Source organism: Mesoplodon densirostris, chromosome 11 (assembly GCF_025265405.1).
Source record: "Mesoplodon densirostris isolate mMesDen1 chromosome 11, mMesDen1 primary haplotype, whole genome shotgun sequence".
Classification (NCBI taxonomy): Eukaryota; Metazoa; Chordata; class Mammalia; order Artiodactyla; family Ziphiidae; genus Mesoplodon; species Mesoplodon densirostris.
The window spans coordinates 82,993,822-83,009,684 of NC_082671.1; the positions used below are offsets into that span (position 1 = coordinate 82,993,822).

The 15,863-nt window shown below is 43.0% G+C and overlaps 1 protein-coding gene across 15 annotated transcripts in view; it reads left to right on the forward strand.

Moving 5' to 3' along the window:
* ANKS1B (ankyrin repeat and sterile alpha motif domain containing 1B) overlaps window positions 1-15,863 on the forward strand; it is a 1,156,804-nt gene that overhangs the window by 1,114,050 nt on the left and 26,891 nt on the right. For all 15 annotated transcript variants that reach the window (XM_060113525.1, XM_060113526.1, XM_060113527.1 and 12 more), the window contains 3 exons: window positions 978-989; window positions 2,086-2,172; window positions 10,669-10,806. In XM_060113525.1, the coding sequence (XP_059969508.1) occupies window positions 978-989; window positions 2,086-2,172; window positions 10,669-10,806 (237 nt within the window). The remainder of the gene's footprint in view (window positions 1-977; window positions 990-2,085; window positions 2,173-10,668; window positions 10,807-15,863) is intronic.

The window sequence follows — 15,863 nt, forward strand, 5'->3', positions numbered from 1 at the left end:
GAGGTGATTTGTTGAAACCCATTGTTACTCTCTGCAAAGAATTCTTCACTCACACACACACACACACACACACACACACACACACAGTCCACCAAACCACTGCCTGTTCCTGCCCCCTCTCTACAGATTCAGCCCACGGCTTTGCCTTACAATCAGCACACTGCATGTTATTTCCCCTAGCCTTGCCTTCGCTTTATCTTGCACATTGTTTAGAGCTGGTTGGATAAAGCATTAAAAAAGATAAAAGTATCTATCCTTACATTCCAATTTCATAATATCTCTTTTTGGCAATCACAAAAGAAAACTGGTGAGTCTGGGTAATTTTAAAACTAGTTAAAAAGCACTTCGAGGGAGCTGCTTTTTTCTATACTGTATGAAGCAGTTAATATTTAATAGTAATACTCTCAGTAATCCATTTTCTTTATCTTTGACGCGGATATAGTAGCTATAAAAGAGGTGTCAAAAACAACCAGGAAGATGTGAAGCACCTTTTCCGTGGCTCAAGTGAAAGATGAAATATAATTATCATTACTGAGTTCAATGAGTTCATTCACACTATCCAACCTTCTTTCATTCTGGTCACATTGTCAGAGTTTAAAAATGGAAAATGGGTAATATAAATGAAGAAATCAAGAAAGTTCATATTTTTCTCGGTTTCTTTAATATACATAAGACAGCTGGTTGTGGAACACTCAAAGCAGAAGGCTCTTGCATGTCAGTCATAATAAGACTGTGCAATGCAATAAACAGAACGATGAGAAAACAGTCAAAGCAGAGGAGAGACGGGGTCTGGGAAAGCCTGCAGTAATCTCTAAAATAACAGTTTCACTGCGTCAACATATATCTGTAGAGCCTATTCTCTTTACTGTTTAATGAGTCTGTGCTGTCTGTGAATTACTGAAATGGTTTCCTCTCACCTTTTTATGTATTTTCTCTCCTATTACGTTCTCACCTGTCTTGTCTGGAAAATCCATCAGGCTAACTGTCAGGTAGGTTCTTCTTGATGTTTAATGTGATTATTAGGAGTATCCACAGCAGGAAATGAAGTAAACAGACTGTGAGTGACCTGTGATGAATGATGAAACTAACCAGAAAAGGCAGATGCTAAATTTTGCAGGTGCATAAAACTGTAGAAGCTGCAAACTGTAAGCACATTCAGCCATTGTGAACATCTATTGTAAGAACTTAGCCTAAGGGATTACAGCAGCTCTGAATGATGAAGTACGTTGCCTGCACTGTCCGGTTTTGCTGTGGCTGAAAGTACAGCCTGCCCCCAGAGGGCTCAGTTGTCATGGAGTGGTATGATATCCTATGTGGCCATGACCAATTCTGCTGTAAACTGTCAGCTTTTATAGATTTGGCCAGGTCCAAGAAAAATTCACAATGATGTTTTTTTTTTTTAAAGATCTTTTTGATGTGGACCATTTTTAAAGTCTTTATTGAATTTGCTACAATATTGCTTCTGTTTTTATGTTTTGGTTTTTGGGCTGCGAGGCATGTGGGATCTTAGCTCCCTGACCAGGGATCAAACCCACACCCCGTGCATTGGAAGGCAAAGTCTTAACCCCTGGACCACCAGGGTAGTCCCCACAATGATGTATTTTAAATCCCTATTTTAAGTATGTATTCAGGCATGCCTTGTGCCTTGAAGAAAGAGAGAAACTAGGAAGAAATGGGGAGAGGTGGCACGTATTTTGTTAATGCCAAACTCATCCTTAGAGTTCAATCTGACATGGCTTAACTCTAGTCAAAAGAATAGCCGTTTGAAATTGCATAGGGGACAGGGCTGTTCATTTCTCCCCTTGGGGTCAGGGAAAGGGCGTATTCCTTCACCCACATGAAGCAGGGGAACAAGCTCTTTTTAAATCCTCAAGTGCAAAGCAGATACTTTATAAACCCAAATCATAGCTAAGCCCAGGAGAAGAGAGACATACATATAAATTAGAGTGTGTTTGGTGTGTGTGTGTGTGTGTGTGTGTATTGTTTTTAACTTGAGCTCATTTTTATCTTTCAAGAGAAAAAATTATGTGCTACAGTTGCCATGGAACGCAGACTGCTCTAATAGCTTTCTAATTTTAATTTCAGAAGTCTACAGAGCAAATGAAGAAGGTCCCTACTATTATTCTTTCAGTCTCTTATAAAGGAGTCAAATTTATCGATGCAACAAATAAGGTGGGTACCGTACCTCTTTTTGGTTTAGACACCAGATACAGTCCTGAGTAAATGATCTAAAATCCTTTGCTTCCCATCATACCCAACATCCCCCATTTTAATCACTCCTCACTCCTGACTTTCATGATCCCTAAAACAACTGTATACACACACACACACACACACACACACACACACAGGGCACATTGCATTTGGGGGCATGATCTAGGATTCCTACACATATTTTGCTTTCACTTTCCCGTGGTACCTTCCTTAGTAGACTGTGGCCACTCAGTATCTGGCATGTCCCTTTGGATCCAGAGAACATTACAACAGAAAAAAAACCGTGTCTAGTGTGAAAATGTACCAGTGTCATCATTCCTCCACCAGAGGAAGTGTCTGTTACCAGGTGAAGGGCTAGAACATTTGTCTTTTCATTTCTCCAGCGATAGGCCTGTCCTTTCTTTTGATGTATGTAATGAATACCTGACACAGGGAACCCGTGCTCTGGCGTTTACATCATATAATTGCATTTCATTCTCAACTATTGAGATGGAAGCGAGGGTTCCAACTGTATTGTTTTCTTAAGAGACACAATCAGAAAAGAAGCTCAGGCTGTGCTGTGACTCTGCGGTGACTTTGTGCTCACAGTGGGAACAGCTTGTGGGCCCTAAGGTCGCGTGTAGACATCCGGGTTGCATTTTACTTAAAAAGTGTCCTTTCTTGGCAAAGATGACAGAGTGCAGGTGCTAGACTAGAAAACTTGGGTATGACCACTCTCACCCTCCATAAATTCAAACCTGACTTGCTCCTTCTCCAAAACCCCCAGATGTCCTGCATTTTAGTTTTACATCCTTCCAACCAATAAAGTGTAGAAATAGGGGAAATGAGGTGATGCCCACTGGTAAACACCATTTGTTTTCTGGACTGCCCGCCTAGTCCTCCCAGCTGGACCCACTCCACTCTGGAGAAAGGAAACAAAAGTCACGAAACAGGTGAATTTAAACAATGGAAATTTAGGACTACAGCAACTGGATTTAGATCCAGGGAAACGTCCCGTGGGCAGTGACTCTTGACCATCTATAATAAACCAGAGCATCTGAATCGACCAATTCAAAGCCTTCCCAATTTGTTTTCTGTAATGAAGAACATTGCTATGTCAGCAGTCAGATAAGCCCAAGCTCCCAAGTCTACTTAGAACAACCTCCCAGGTTTAGACGCAGTTCTGAAACTCAAGCCGAAAGCTGATAACTCAGCCTGATCATGCTAGTCGATGATACCCAAAGCACACTCAGAGTCAGATGCCTTACGTGGAATGATGCTTCAACCCGGCAATATGTCATTGACAGTTACTGCTGTCAGATTACAGTTATGGAAACTCTGATCAGAAAAATCCCAGTTGATTTGCTTTTTTATTTCTTGGAAGCAACTTTAGTTGCTGGTGCACAAACTTCCTTTAGCCCTAGATTATAGTCAGTTGGCTTTAAAAGTTTCAAAACTTTATGGAACTCTGACTGAAGATAGCATTGCTATCACTGTTATCTAAATTTCAAGAAAGGCTTTGGCATTTGGATTTTTTTTTAACCTAACCTGGAGCAACTGTCTCTACCCCATTTGCACTTGAAAAACATGAATGGCAATATGTTATCAGCTTATGAGTCTGACAGTCTCTTAGATTAACAACCTTAGCAGGCTTGGATTCTGACAGTTTCTGAACAAATGGTGTTTGCCCTGAGAAGTTTCCAGAGTCTTAAGGCTGTCATCCCATGAAGCTGGTGGTATGACTGGGTGCGTCTGTATTAATTGCACCCTCTCTAACCCACTCTCCACCATCAGAGGAAGGAGAGAGTGCTATCGGCTCTGTGGCATTTTGCTTACAGACACATCAAGGGCTGTAGATCTTGATCTCCCAGACTTTGAGGAAATGCTTCTGCTTCGGTCACCAGTACTTAGATGAGTTATTCATAGATCTCTGCTCACTAATGACTACTCTGGAAATCTAAGCACTGAAAGATATGCAAAAGATAATTGTGTGAATAAAGACACTAAATAAAGAAAGCCCACATTTCTTTCAGGTCCTTACAGTGTGGTCCTCAGCCTGTTTTCAAAATCCAGAGCAAAGGCAAAGTGCATATGTTGGTAGCAGGTGGAGCCAACCTCTCTATGACTATATGACAACGTGTGCCTGGCTTTTTCAGGGATTTGGGGACATCGACTTCAACACTGGGGCTGAACAGGGTCCCCATCCCAGTGTCCTGTGACATAGTGACCTACCCCAGTCTAATGGTGGATAGGGAGAGGGTGGGTGACTCGGGGCCGTGGTCTAGGACTTAGTGTGTGAGAAGCCAAAGCAGAGAGCTTATATTAGAAGGTGGAAGAAAGAAACGGTGTAGAGCTGTGTTGGTGGAGTTTGGGGAAGGCTGAGAAACACCGCCAGCCAGGGCTGAAGGCCTGGTTTCAGGGGGCGCAGGGGAGCCAGTGTTGAAGGGTCGTCCTCAGGTTGTGGTATGAAAGGAACTGTGCGCATCCAGCAGTGTCTGCAGTGGCATCATGCGTGCCACTTGGTCCTGTACAAAGACCAGCCTCTAACTAATACCCACAGCAGGAAAGGAGCAGATTGATAAACTCCAGGTCCTGCTTTTGGTTTGTACCAGAGATTCCTCCCCTGGGAAGCATCTGGGGGGAACCACTTTGATTTGAAGTGAAGGACTTTTGACGCATAGACATCTGTGAAGACCTCACAATTTGTGGTGCTTGTGAGCACTAAGCCTGTAGTAAGACACAACCAGAAGTCACAGCTTATTGTTCATGTTTGATGTTTTTTTTCCAAATGCTCATCATTTTTTTAAATTAATCTATATTTATTTATTTATTTATTGGCTGCGTTGGGTCTTCGTTGCTGCACATGGGCTTTCTCTAGCTGTGGCAAGCGGGGGCTACTCTTTCTTGCGGTGCATGGACTTCTCATTGCAGTGGCTTCTTTTGTTGCAGAGCACGGGCTCTAGGCACACAGGCTTCAGTAGTTGTGGCACTTGGGCTCAGTAGTTGTGGCTCACAAGCTCTAGAGCGCAAGCTCAGTAGTTGTGGCACATGGGCTTAGTTGCTCCGTATTATGTGGGATCTTCCCGGACCAGGGCTCGAACCCATGTCCCCTGCATTGGCAGGCGGATTCTTAACCACTGCACCACCAGGGAAGTCCCCTGCACTTTATTGTTAAACGGTCCTCTCCTAACCACCACATCTCTATAACCCTACCCTGGTCAGATAGAGGGGGTGTGTTCAGCCTGCACTGGACGCGTAGAGTAATCGAAGGCCTCAGACCTTCACTAAGTGACTGCCCTGCAGTCACACAGCTAGCTGGTCATGGAGAAGGACTAAAACTTAACTTTCCCACTCCCTCACCTAACGCTTTTTCACTTTCACTCCATGCTATCCTCCACCAGTTGGTTTCATGTGCAGTGGATACTTAATTAGGTGTTAATGACTCTTCCACTCCTTCTAGCCCCCATTAGACTGTGTGAAAGATGAACCCTCCAGCAAAGCACTTCTTTCCTTTTACTCTAATATAAAGTACCAGCTTTGGCTGAGTTCATGGGGAAGGGTTAGGTGCCTAGTTGTAAACTTGTAAACCTGTTACCTAGCAACTTGGGAAATGAATTGAGTCAGTAAACCTGATAAGAAGGAAGAAGTGGAAAATGATCTTGAATTAAAAATGGAACTTGGATTAGATTTATACTAAAATGTTATAGGTAAATCACACCAGCTTTCTGTAGATCCATAGCCCAGAGGTACTCTAGCATGGCATTTTGCCACGAGGGCTACAACTGCTTAGTTCCAGACCCATCTTCAGATCAGCAGGGTCTTCCAAGAGGTGACACCGTCCCCATGTCCAGTGCTTGGCTGAGGGTGGGTTGCATTTTGCCTTCCTGCTGTGACCCCCTCCTCAGTCTTCTCATCCGGCTAAATTAGGAACAATGTAGTGCCTGGGTTGGTTTGTTAGTTTGTTTTTAATTTATTTATTTTATTTATTTTTGGCTGCGTTGGGTCTTTGTTGTGTGTGGGCTTTCTCTAGTTGGGGCAAGCAGGGGCTACTCTTTGTTACGGTGCTCAGGCTTCTCATTGCGGTGGCTCCTCTTGTTGTGGAGCATGGGCTCTAGGCACTCGGGCTTCAGCAGTTGTGGCTCGTGGGCTCTAGAGCGCCGGCTCAGTAGTTGTGGCGCACGGGCTCAGTTGCTCCACAGCGTGTGGAATCTTCCCAGACCAGGGCTTGAACCCATGTCCCCTGCATTGGCAGGTGGATTCTTAACCACTGTGCCACCAGGGAAGCCCAGTTTGTTTGTTTTGAATGTCAGCTTCAAACAGGGCTTATGCTATTGTTTTAGGCACAGATTAACTTGGAACTTTTGCCTAAACAAGTGCCAGTTGTTTTTTATAGCACATGTTTCTAAAAAGCTCAGAGTCAGATTAAGAGTGTGTGCTGTCCTCATCTGCACCACCCTCTCTGCAGGTCTCCTTCAGGTAGCCCTTGACCAGGGGGGCTGCCTCTATGTGGGGGGCGCTCTCTGGAGGGGTGCCACATTGTCTCCCTCAGAAAAGGCCTGGCCTGCGGAGGAGACTCAGAGAAGGGCCCTACCTGTCATAGTCAGGAGTGAGGGAAGCAGGGAGAGGCCAGTTTCTAGGCCCATCACTTCGTTATCACACCCCCTTCTGAGACCGTCTCTGTTAATTGGCTGAACCAAACAAGTCTCTTCTACACCCACCAGCCAGATACCTCTTCAGCTATTTCTCTACATGATGAAAGGCAACAGACAAGAAAAAGAATCACTCCCTGTTGAAGGGTACTGAGCTGCCAATTTTTCTAGCCAAAGAAGCGGCAGGGTGACCCCAGTCCTGGCTTGAGCCTTTTAAAAGCCCCAGTCTCCTTAGAACATGCTTAGATATGGAGGCTCAGCTGCATAAAGGCGTCCACTGTAAACTGAGGAACATCACCTGTACCTCATGATGATGTCAGCTTTTAATTTATGGAGGAGCCACTAATGACAGGGTGGAAAGAATGTATCCTTCCTTGACTTCTCCAAGGAGGAAACAACTGTGCAGTCTCCATTTCATCTCCAGCTGCAGTATCCTTAGTCTTGGAGTCATCGTACACATAGAGAACTAGCCTCGCTGTTCTGCAGAGGTGGGCAGTGCAGACTGATGGCAGTGTCTCCGTGTCACCTAATGCACATTTGTGTGCCCGACACACAGTGAGGCTAAGCAAACCGAACGTCAGAGTTCGGAGCAGAGAAAAGTTTATTGCAGGGCCAAGGAAGGAGAACGGGTGGCTCATGCCCCCCAAATCCCCAAACTCCTCAAAGGGTTTCAGCAAAACTTTTTTTTTTTTTTTTTTTTTTTTTTTTTTTTTCGCGGTATGCGGGCCTCTCACTGTTGCGGCCTCTCCCGTTGCGGAGCACAGGCTCCGGACGCGCAGGCTCAGCGGCCATGGCTCACGGGCCCAGCCGCTCCGCGGCATATGGGATCCTCCCAGACCGGGGCACGAACCCGTATCCCCTGCATCGGCAGGCGGACTCTTAACCACTGCGCCACCAGGGAGGCCCCAGCAAAACATTTTTAAAGGCCAGGTGAGGGAGGGGCGTCCCAGGGTATGTGATCAGCTCGTGCACAGTTTTCTGATTGGTTGATGATGATCAGTCCTTAGGCTCTGGAAGGTCTGGGGGCTACATGCTCATGATCATCGGTAGTTAATTTTTTCCTTTTGGTGGTGGTTTTGAGCCTCTGAAAGACTCAGGGAATATGCATGAGATACTATTATCTGGGTACTTCTGAGAGGAGGTACAACAGAGGACATGAGGGAGGGGTATGTCCTGAGAAGGCCCCTGCTCAGTTACATCAGTAGTGAGATCCAGGTCCTCACCACATTCTAGCACCATGGATATATTAGGAAGTTCTGTTCAAAATACCTCCCTACACAGTCCATTGCTATGAATTCATTTAAAAGCAAAATTTTTAAGTGCCAATTAGGATGACTGAGTGCCAATAACATGAGTTATTCTTAACTGATTGTAGAACGTCTGTATTAGCTTGCCTTTCCTCTAGTTTAGATTATGGGAACAGAAGAATAAAAGTTTCAACAGTGGGAGAGGAGGCTGATTTGGGGACATGGAGCAACACAGAGGAGGGCAGGCCTCAGAGTTTAAAAGACAGCCCTGGGCTCCTGGAGATTAGAGAAGAGGGGGCCGGTTTCCAGAAAATTGGGAGGGAGGATCCAGAAAGAGGAGAAATGTCTTAGTGCTATAGTAAATTACCATAGACTGGGTTGCTTAAACCATGAATATTTATTTCTCACAGTTTTGGAGTCTGGAAAGTCCAAGATGAAGTCACCAGCAGATTCAGTGTCTGATGAGAGCCCCCATTCCCTGCTTCATAAATGGCCGTCTTTCTGCTGTGTTCTCACACGGCAGAGAGAGCCAGCTAGCTCTCTTGCCTTGTCTTGTAAAGGCACTAATAGCATTCACGAGAGCTCCACCCTCGTGACCTAATCACATCCTAAAGGCCCACCTCCAAGCACCATCACACTAGGGGGCTAGAATTTCAAGATACAAACTTGGGGAGGATGCAAACATGCAGTTCATAATGAAGAGCGATCTCCAGAGATACACTTTACCTACTTGACAAGTTTTCCCTGGGCCACAGTGCTGTCACACACTATTGAAAATTGTCAGGAGTGACATCTTGTGAATTGGCAAGATTCAGGGAATTCAGTGCAATAAAAATCACAGGGCACTCTTCACGGTTAACACTTTCCCGAGAAGTTGATCAACCTTATGCTAGTAAAAAAAAAAAAAAAATGTCTCAAGAACACAAAATGCCAACTTAGTTAAAAGTTGGAGCCAATGCTCTATTTTCAGTAATAGTGGATCCTGGACAGGTGAGACCAAATCCATAGGCTTCCCGAAGTAATCGCAGCCCCCAATTAAAATGATGGTGGAGGCTCTCAGCACCTGCTAACATCGTGCCTATAAAGACCATGCAGATCTCATTAATTTTAAATTTAAGACTCACCGAGTTCCTAATTTAGTCTTCTCCTTGAAGATGCCAGAAGAGGATCAGCACCTTCTATTTTGAAACTCTATCTTGCGATAGGATGTTACTTGTTTATGGGATTCTGATTTCAATTTGAGTTATTTTTGACAGCGCTGCATGTAGCGTCAACATACAGGGTCACTGTGAAGAACGTCTTAATTTAATTTTCTTTTGTGTGTTAATTCTGTAATTGCTTACCAACCACGTAGCTCAGTAGAGTGAGGGGCGTGAAGTACTTGCTGGGGGCGCTGGCAGGAAAGGGCATTTTGTAAGCATTTTTAGACATTGATGGGTATACACGGAGCATTATATTTGCTCAGGTTATTTAAGACTGTGCAGTTACAAAGTAATTAGGGTAACTAAAGCATTGAGGGTTTTAGATCTATGACAACTGCAAAAACATAAATGGGATATTGTGAGGTTAAGAAATGTTTGCATGATTATGTGAAATCTTTTGCTTCTGAAATACATCAGTGTATCAGAAGAAGTTTCTGGCTGGGTTTGCAACCCAGATGATGCTCCTTGGTTATTTTGTGCTTCGGGATAATGGTACTTAAACCTTTCCTCAGTTACCTCCCACCGATTATTCTTAGAGGTAGGTTGGGATGAGGGGGCTGGCAGGGAGATGGCATGAAAAAGTGCTAGCCGAGAGAAAAGATGAAATTATGTTAAAACAGTGAGAGAGAGGTGGGGCTGAGAGGTATTGCAACATAATTTCAGGCGCAGTTCCACTACCTGCCCTGCATAACTTACACTCTCTGAGTACTGGTTTCACCACCCGTGAGCTGATGACGAGGATAACCACAGCACCACTCCTAATTGTACACAGCAGGTATAGTGAGCAAAGCGTTGTCATCCACGGGACGCTGCATCTAGCATGCAGCGTGGTGTTTCCCTCATCCCACCCTTACACCTTAGTCTTCACGGAGTCTTCATGAGAGAGCGCCTTGATGTGCCTTCGCCTACCTGCCTTGGCTCTGGGGAGCTAGGGGCCAGGCACAAGACAACAGGTAAAAGATGGTGAGGGGTCAGCCTCCCGGCAGGCAGAACAACATGGCAGGTGATCCTTTCCAGACAGAGTTAGCAGGAGGCAGCGCTGAGTCTACGTGGAAAATGGAAACAGTAAACTGCTTAGTAGTTACTATTTTTTTTTTAAAAAGTGTCTGCCACCCAGGCGGCTTCTGCACACAGCGCCATGTGAGAACTGCTGCTCCGGGACAGGACTATTTTAGTTTGTTTTTAATTAAACGAAAGCATTCCTTCCAGACCTGGTGTACCTTTGCCCACGGATAGTGTGTTGAATCACTTTGAATGTTGCTGCTCTAGAACATTCTAGGACGAGGGAAAGCAACTGCTTCCCAGATCGTTTGCCTTGGTTCTAAAATATGCTGGTTTGCAGAGGAAAACAATGGTCATTTGTGTCATTTCTTCCAGAACATAATTGCCGAACATGAAATTCGTAATATCTCCTGTGCTGCCCAGGACCCAGAAGACCTCTCAACATTCGCTTATATCACAAAAGATCTGAAGTCCAATCACCACTACTGTCACGTGTTTACTGCCTTCGATGTGGTGAGTAACTACCCTCTTTGGACAAACTCAACATTTCCCTGAATACACCTGGACTTTATTGAAAGCCCAGCTTGCGATTTAGATGCTTGGCTTATTTACCAAGTTTTAAGGTATACCTGGTGTAAGGCATTTTGCAGACTCAGCTTTTCTGAGTTTTTTCTATATTTTCATTCATTCATTAAATTTAGAACTCCACTTCTATCCAGTATCTGAACCGTCATTGCTCAGTTACTAACCTCACTTTTCATATCAGACGAGTTCCTTTCTTTCTCTGGTACCAAAATATAGTAAATGTCTTCCAGCCTTTCTGTTCCTTTGCTATGTCTGTTGGTTTCTTTGGTAGCCATTTCTAACTAGTAGGGCGTGATAATCTAGGTTTGTTTAGAGGAAAAATAAATTCAGTGCCTCATACAATATTTGTGGTTTTCTATATTGAATAGTAGTTAAATTAGACATTTGTAAATAATAATTGGGAACAGCAAGGTTTGGTTCATTTGAATATGGCCCGTATTCAGAAGTTAGTCTTGTAATGACGTCCTTATGGTGTTACACTACCTATAGTCCTATTTGTCATTAAGTCTAAAAACTAGCCCATATATTACAAACTTGGAAAATGGAAGCAATTCTAGAAAATAACAAGTATTCCTTCTTCTACCTTCAAGATGGTACAAAGTGCTCGAGGATAACTCTATTGTAGTACATTGGGCATTCTAAATTTGAAGCAGACAGAACAGAGACAGCTACAACCATGAAATAATTTGTAATCAGAATTCTAAAATGTCACTTTAATTTGACAATTCTGCTCTGCTCAAGTTTTGAAATACACATGTTTAAAGCATTACACAGAAATTGCAGTATAATATATGCTTGAGAGGCCAGCCCACAGTTCAGTGTCATGGGTAAGACTGCTTGAAGCAATCATTTTTAGTTCTGACAAACTCCCATGGACCAAGGACCACATTAACCCAGAATTTACCCCATCCTAAGGGATGTTAGACTCATGCCCAGAACGTTGTATCGGGCTGCATGTGGCCCATCCCTTTCAAGTTTGGAAGATTGAAAACAGGAAAGAATGCTATGTGCCTGTAATTTTTTTTTCTATTTTGAGAGGCATGAGGAGAATAGTATACAGGTGGTCTGTGTTAACAGTAAGGACTGCAAAGCCAAGCCCTCAAAGGCTGCTCTAGATACCTCTGGATGCGTTTGTTTGCATGGGATCAACAGTGTTGATTAAAACCATGTCAGCATTAGGTTTCTGGTGCCTTAGACATAACTTGCCATTCTTGTGAAATGCAATTGTTTCTTTTTTTAGCATTTTTAAAAAATATTTATTTATTTGGTTGCACCAGGTCTTAGTTGTGGCAGGTGGGCTCCTTAGTTGTGGCATGCAGGCTTCTTAGTTGCAGCATGCATGTGGGATCTAGTTCCCTGACCAGGGATCAAACTCTGTCCCCCTGCATTGGGAGCTCGGAGTCCCAACCACTGCACCACCAGGGAAGTCCCGCAATTTTTTCTTAAAACCAGCGAAATTCCATTCTATCCACATACATTTTGATTTGCATGATACACCTTTCTCTGGGATTTGCCTTGGTGTCATAGAAAGAACAGGCTGCTCAGAGTTCACATCCCAACTCGCTGCCTGCTCCCTGGTCTTAGATGAGTTGCAGGACTTCTCTGAGTCCTGATTTCCTTTGTTTATAAAACAGGCACAGGGATTGTACCTTACAGGTTTTCTTTGGGATTAAAATGACGGAACGTATGTAGAGCGTTCATAAATAATGCGTGTTCAGTGTTTGCTTCCCCCACACCACCTCTTCTCTCTCCTTGCCTGCTGACCTCACAGTTCAAGCCTGGACTTTTTCTGCTAAAAGACATAAGATAGATTTTCTAGAAGTGTACTTATGGTCCGAAGTTTTCCCACTGCCCTTGTGAAAGAATTGAAAAAAATGGAAGAAAAAAATAAATAAAATACAAACAATAGAAAGAAAGCATAGACCCTGTAGGCCTTCTATTGATATATTGCATCTATATAGTGTTTTCATTGAATGTCAACATTAGTATTCCAGTATTGTCAGGATGAATTCCACCCTTCCCTTGGGTATTGCAGCATTTCTTTCTAAATTGGTTTTAGAGTAATATATAATTTGCCTTCATAAGAGTATCCAAAACATTGTTCTCTATTGAAGCTAAAAATGATGCCCATGGGCCATCTGGCCTCTTGAGTCTTTTAAGCGTGTGTATATGTGACGCCAGAATACAGAAGTGAAATGTGGGGAAAAAACAGTCAACTGTTTAGTTTTAAGATCAACATGATGTTCCTGATACATTTGGAAAATGAGTGGAGAATTGCTTCACCTTTTGTCTTTTCATCCAGATGTTTGATTTAATGTAGACATTCACTAGGTTAGGAGTCTGGTTTCAGCTCCAGAGGATTTTCATCTTACACCACAAATCCACCATTTTAATCCTTTCTAGGTGAACAGTTTGTCTAACTTCAAAAATAGTAACAAAGGCCACCAGCCTTGACGTGGGCCTTCGAGCAATTTTGAGATGCACCAAGCTTTGCTTGCCCTAAAAAAAAAAACCTCTTTGAGCATGGATTTTGTATCTTTATGTAGGGCAGTTCAATATTCAGTCCAGTCTTCAAGCCTTAAAATTCTTTTGGTATGAACCAGTCCCCCAGGCTGCCCAAATGGAAAAAGAAAAGAAAAGAATACCTTAAGTATACATTTAGTCTTTCAGCTGATGTGTATGAGTACATGTACATTTTTAATTGCAGTTATTGCTACTTTGACCTTGTAGATCTTTTATGGGTCACAAGAAGTTTTTTTTGTTTGTTTGTTTACATCTTTATTGGAGTATAATTGCTTTACAATGGTGTGTTAGTTTCTTCTTTATAACAAAGTGAATCAGTTATACATATGTTCCCATATCTCTTCCCTCTTGCGTCTCCCTTCCTCGCACCCTCCCTATCCCACCCCTCTAGGTGGTCAAAAAGCACAGAGCTGATCTCCCTGTGCTATGCAACTGCTTCCCACTAGCTATCTATTTTACGTTTGGTAGTGTATATATGTCCATGCCACTCTCTCACTTTGTCGCAGCTTCCCCCTCCCCATATCCTCAAGTCCATTCTCTAGTAGGTCTGTGTCTTTATTCCTGTCTTATCCCTAGGTTCTTCAGGACATTTTCTTTTCTTCAATTCCATATATATGTGTTAGCATACAGTATTTGTCTTTCTCTTTCTGACTTACTTCACTCTGTATGACAGACTCTAGGTCGATCCACCTCATTACAAATAGCTCAATTTCATTTCTTTTTATGGCTGAGTGATATTCCATTGTATATATATATATGCCACATCTTCTTTATCCATTCATCTGATGATGGACACTTAGGTTGTTTCCATCTCCTGGCTATTGTAAATAGAGCTGCAATGAACATTTTGGTACATGACTCTTTTTGAATTATGGTTTACTCAAGGTGTGTGCCCAGTAGTGGGATTGCTGGGTCATATGGTAGTTCTTTTTTTTTTTTTTTTTTTGTGGTACGAGGGCTTCTCACTGCTGTGGCCTCTCCCGTTGCGGAGCACAGGCTCCGGATGCGCAGGCTCAGCGGCCATGGCGCACGGACCCAGCCGCTCCGCGGCATGTGGGATCTTCCCAAACCGGGGCACGAACCCGTGTCCCCTGCATCGGCAGGCGGACTCTCAACCACTGCGCCACCAGGGAAGCCCGGTAGTTCTATTTTTAAGGAACCTCCATACTGTTCTCCATAGTGGCTGTACCAATTCACATTCCCACCAGCAGTGCAAGAATGTTCCCTTTTCTCCACACTCTCTCCAGCATTTATTGTTTCTAGATTTTTTGATGATGGCCATTCTGACTGGTGTGAGATGATATCTCATTGTAGTTTTGATTTGCATTTCTCTAGTGATTAATGATTTTGAGCATTCTTTCATGTGTTTGTTGGCAATCTGTATATCTTCTTTGGAGAAATGTCTATTTAGGTCTTCTGCCCATTTTTGGATTGGGTTGTTTGTTTTTCTGTTATTGAGCTGCATGAGCTGGTTGTAAATTTTGGAGATTAATCCTTTGCCAGTTGCTTCATTTGCAAATATTTTCTCCCATTCTGAGGGTTGTCTTTTGGTCTTGTTTATGGTTTCCTTTGCTGTCCAAAGCTTTGAAGTTTCATTAGGTCCCATTTATTTTTGTTTTTATTTCCATTTCTCTAAGAGGTGGGTAAAAAAGGATCTTGCTGTGATTTATGTCATAGAGTGTTCAGCCTATGTTTTCCTCTAAGAGTTTGATAGTTTCTGGCCTTACATTTAGGTCTTTAATCCATTTTGAGCTTATTTTTGTGTATGGTGTTAGGGAGTGATCTAATCTCATACTTTTACATGTCCCTGTCCAGTTTTCCCAGCACCACTTATTGAAGAGGCTGTCCTTTCTCCACTGTACATTCCTGCCTCCTTTATCAAAGATAAGGTGACCATATGTGCGTGGGTTTATCTCTGGGCTTTCTATCCTGTTCCATTGATCTATCTTTCTGTTTTTGTGCGAGTACCATACTGTCTTGATTACTGTAGCTTTGTAGTATAGTCTGAAGTCAGGGAGCCTGATTCCTCCAGCTCCATTTTTCGTTCTCAAGATTGCTTTGGCTATTCGGGGTCTTTTGTGTTTCCATACAAATTGTGACATTTTTTGTTCTAGTTCTGTGAAAAATGCCAGTGGTAGTTTGATAGGGATTGCATTGAATCTGTAGATTGCTTTGGGTAGTAGAGTCATTTTCACAATGTTGATTCTTCCAATCCAAGAACATGGTATATCTCTCCATGTATTTGTATCATCCTTAATTTCTTTCATCAGTGTCTTATAATTTTCTGCACACAGGTCTTTTGTCTCCTTAGGTAGGTTTATTCCTAGACATTTTATTCTTTTTGTTGCAAACAATGGGAGTGTTTTCTTGATTTCACTTTCAGATTTTTCATCCTTAGTGTATAGGAATACCAGAGATTTCTGTGCATTGATTTTGTATCCTGCTACTTTACCAAATTCATT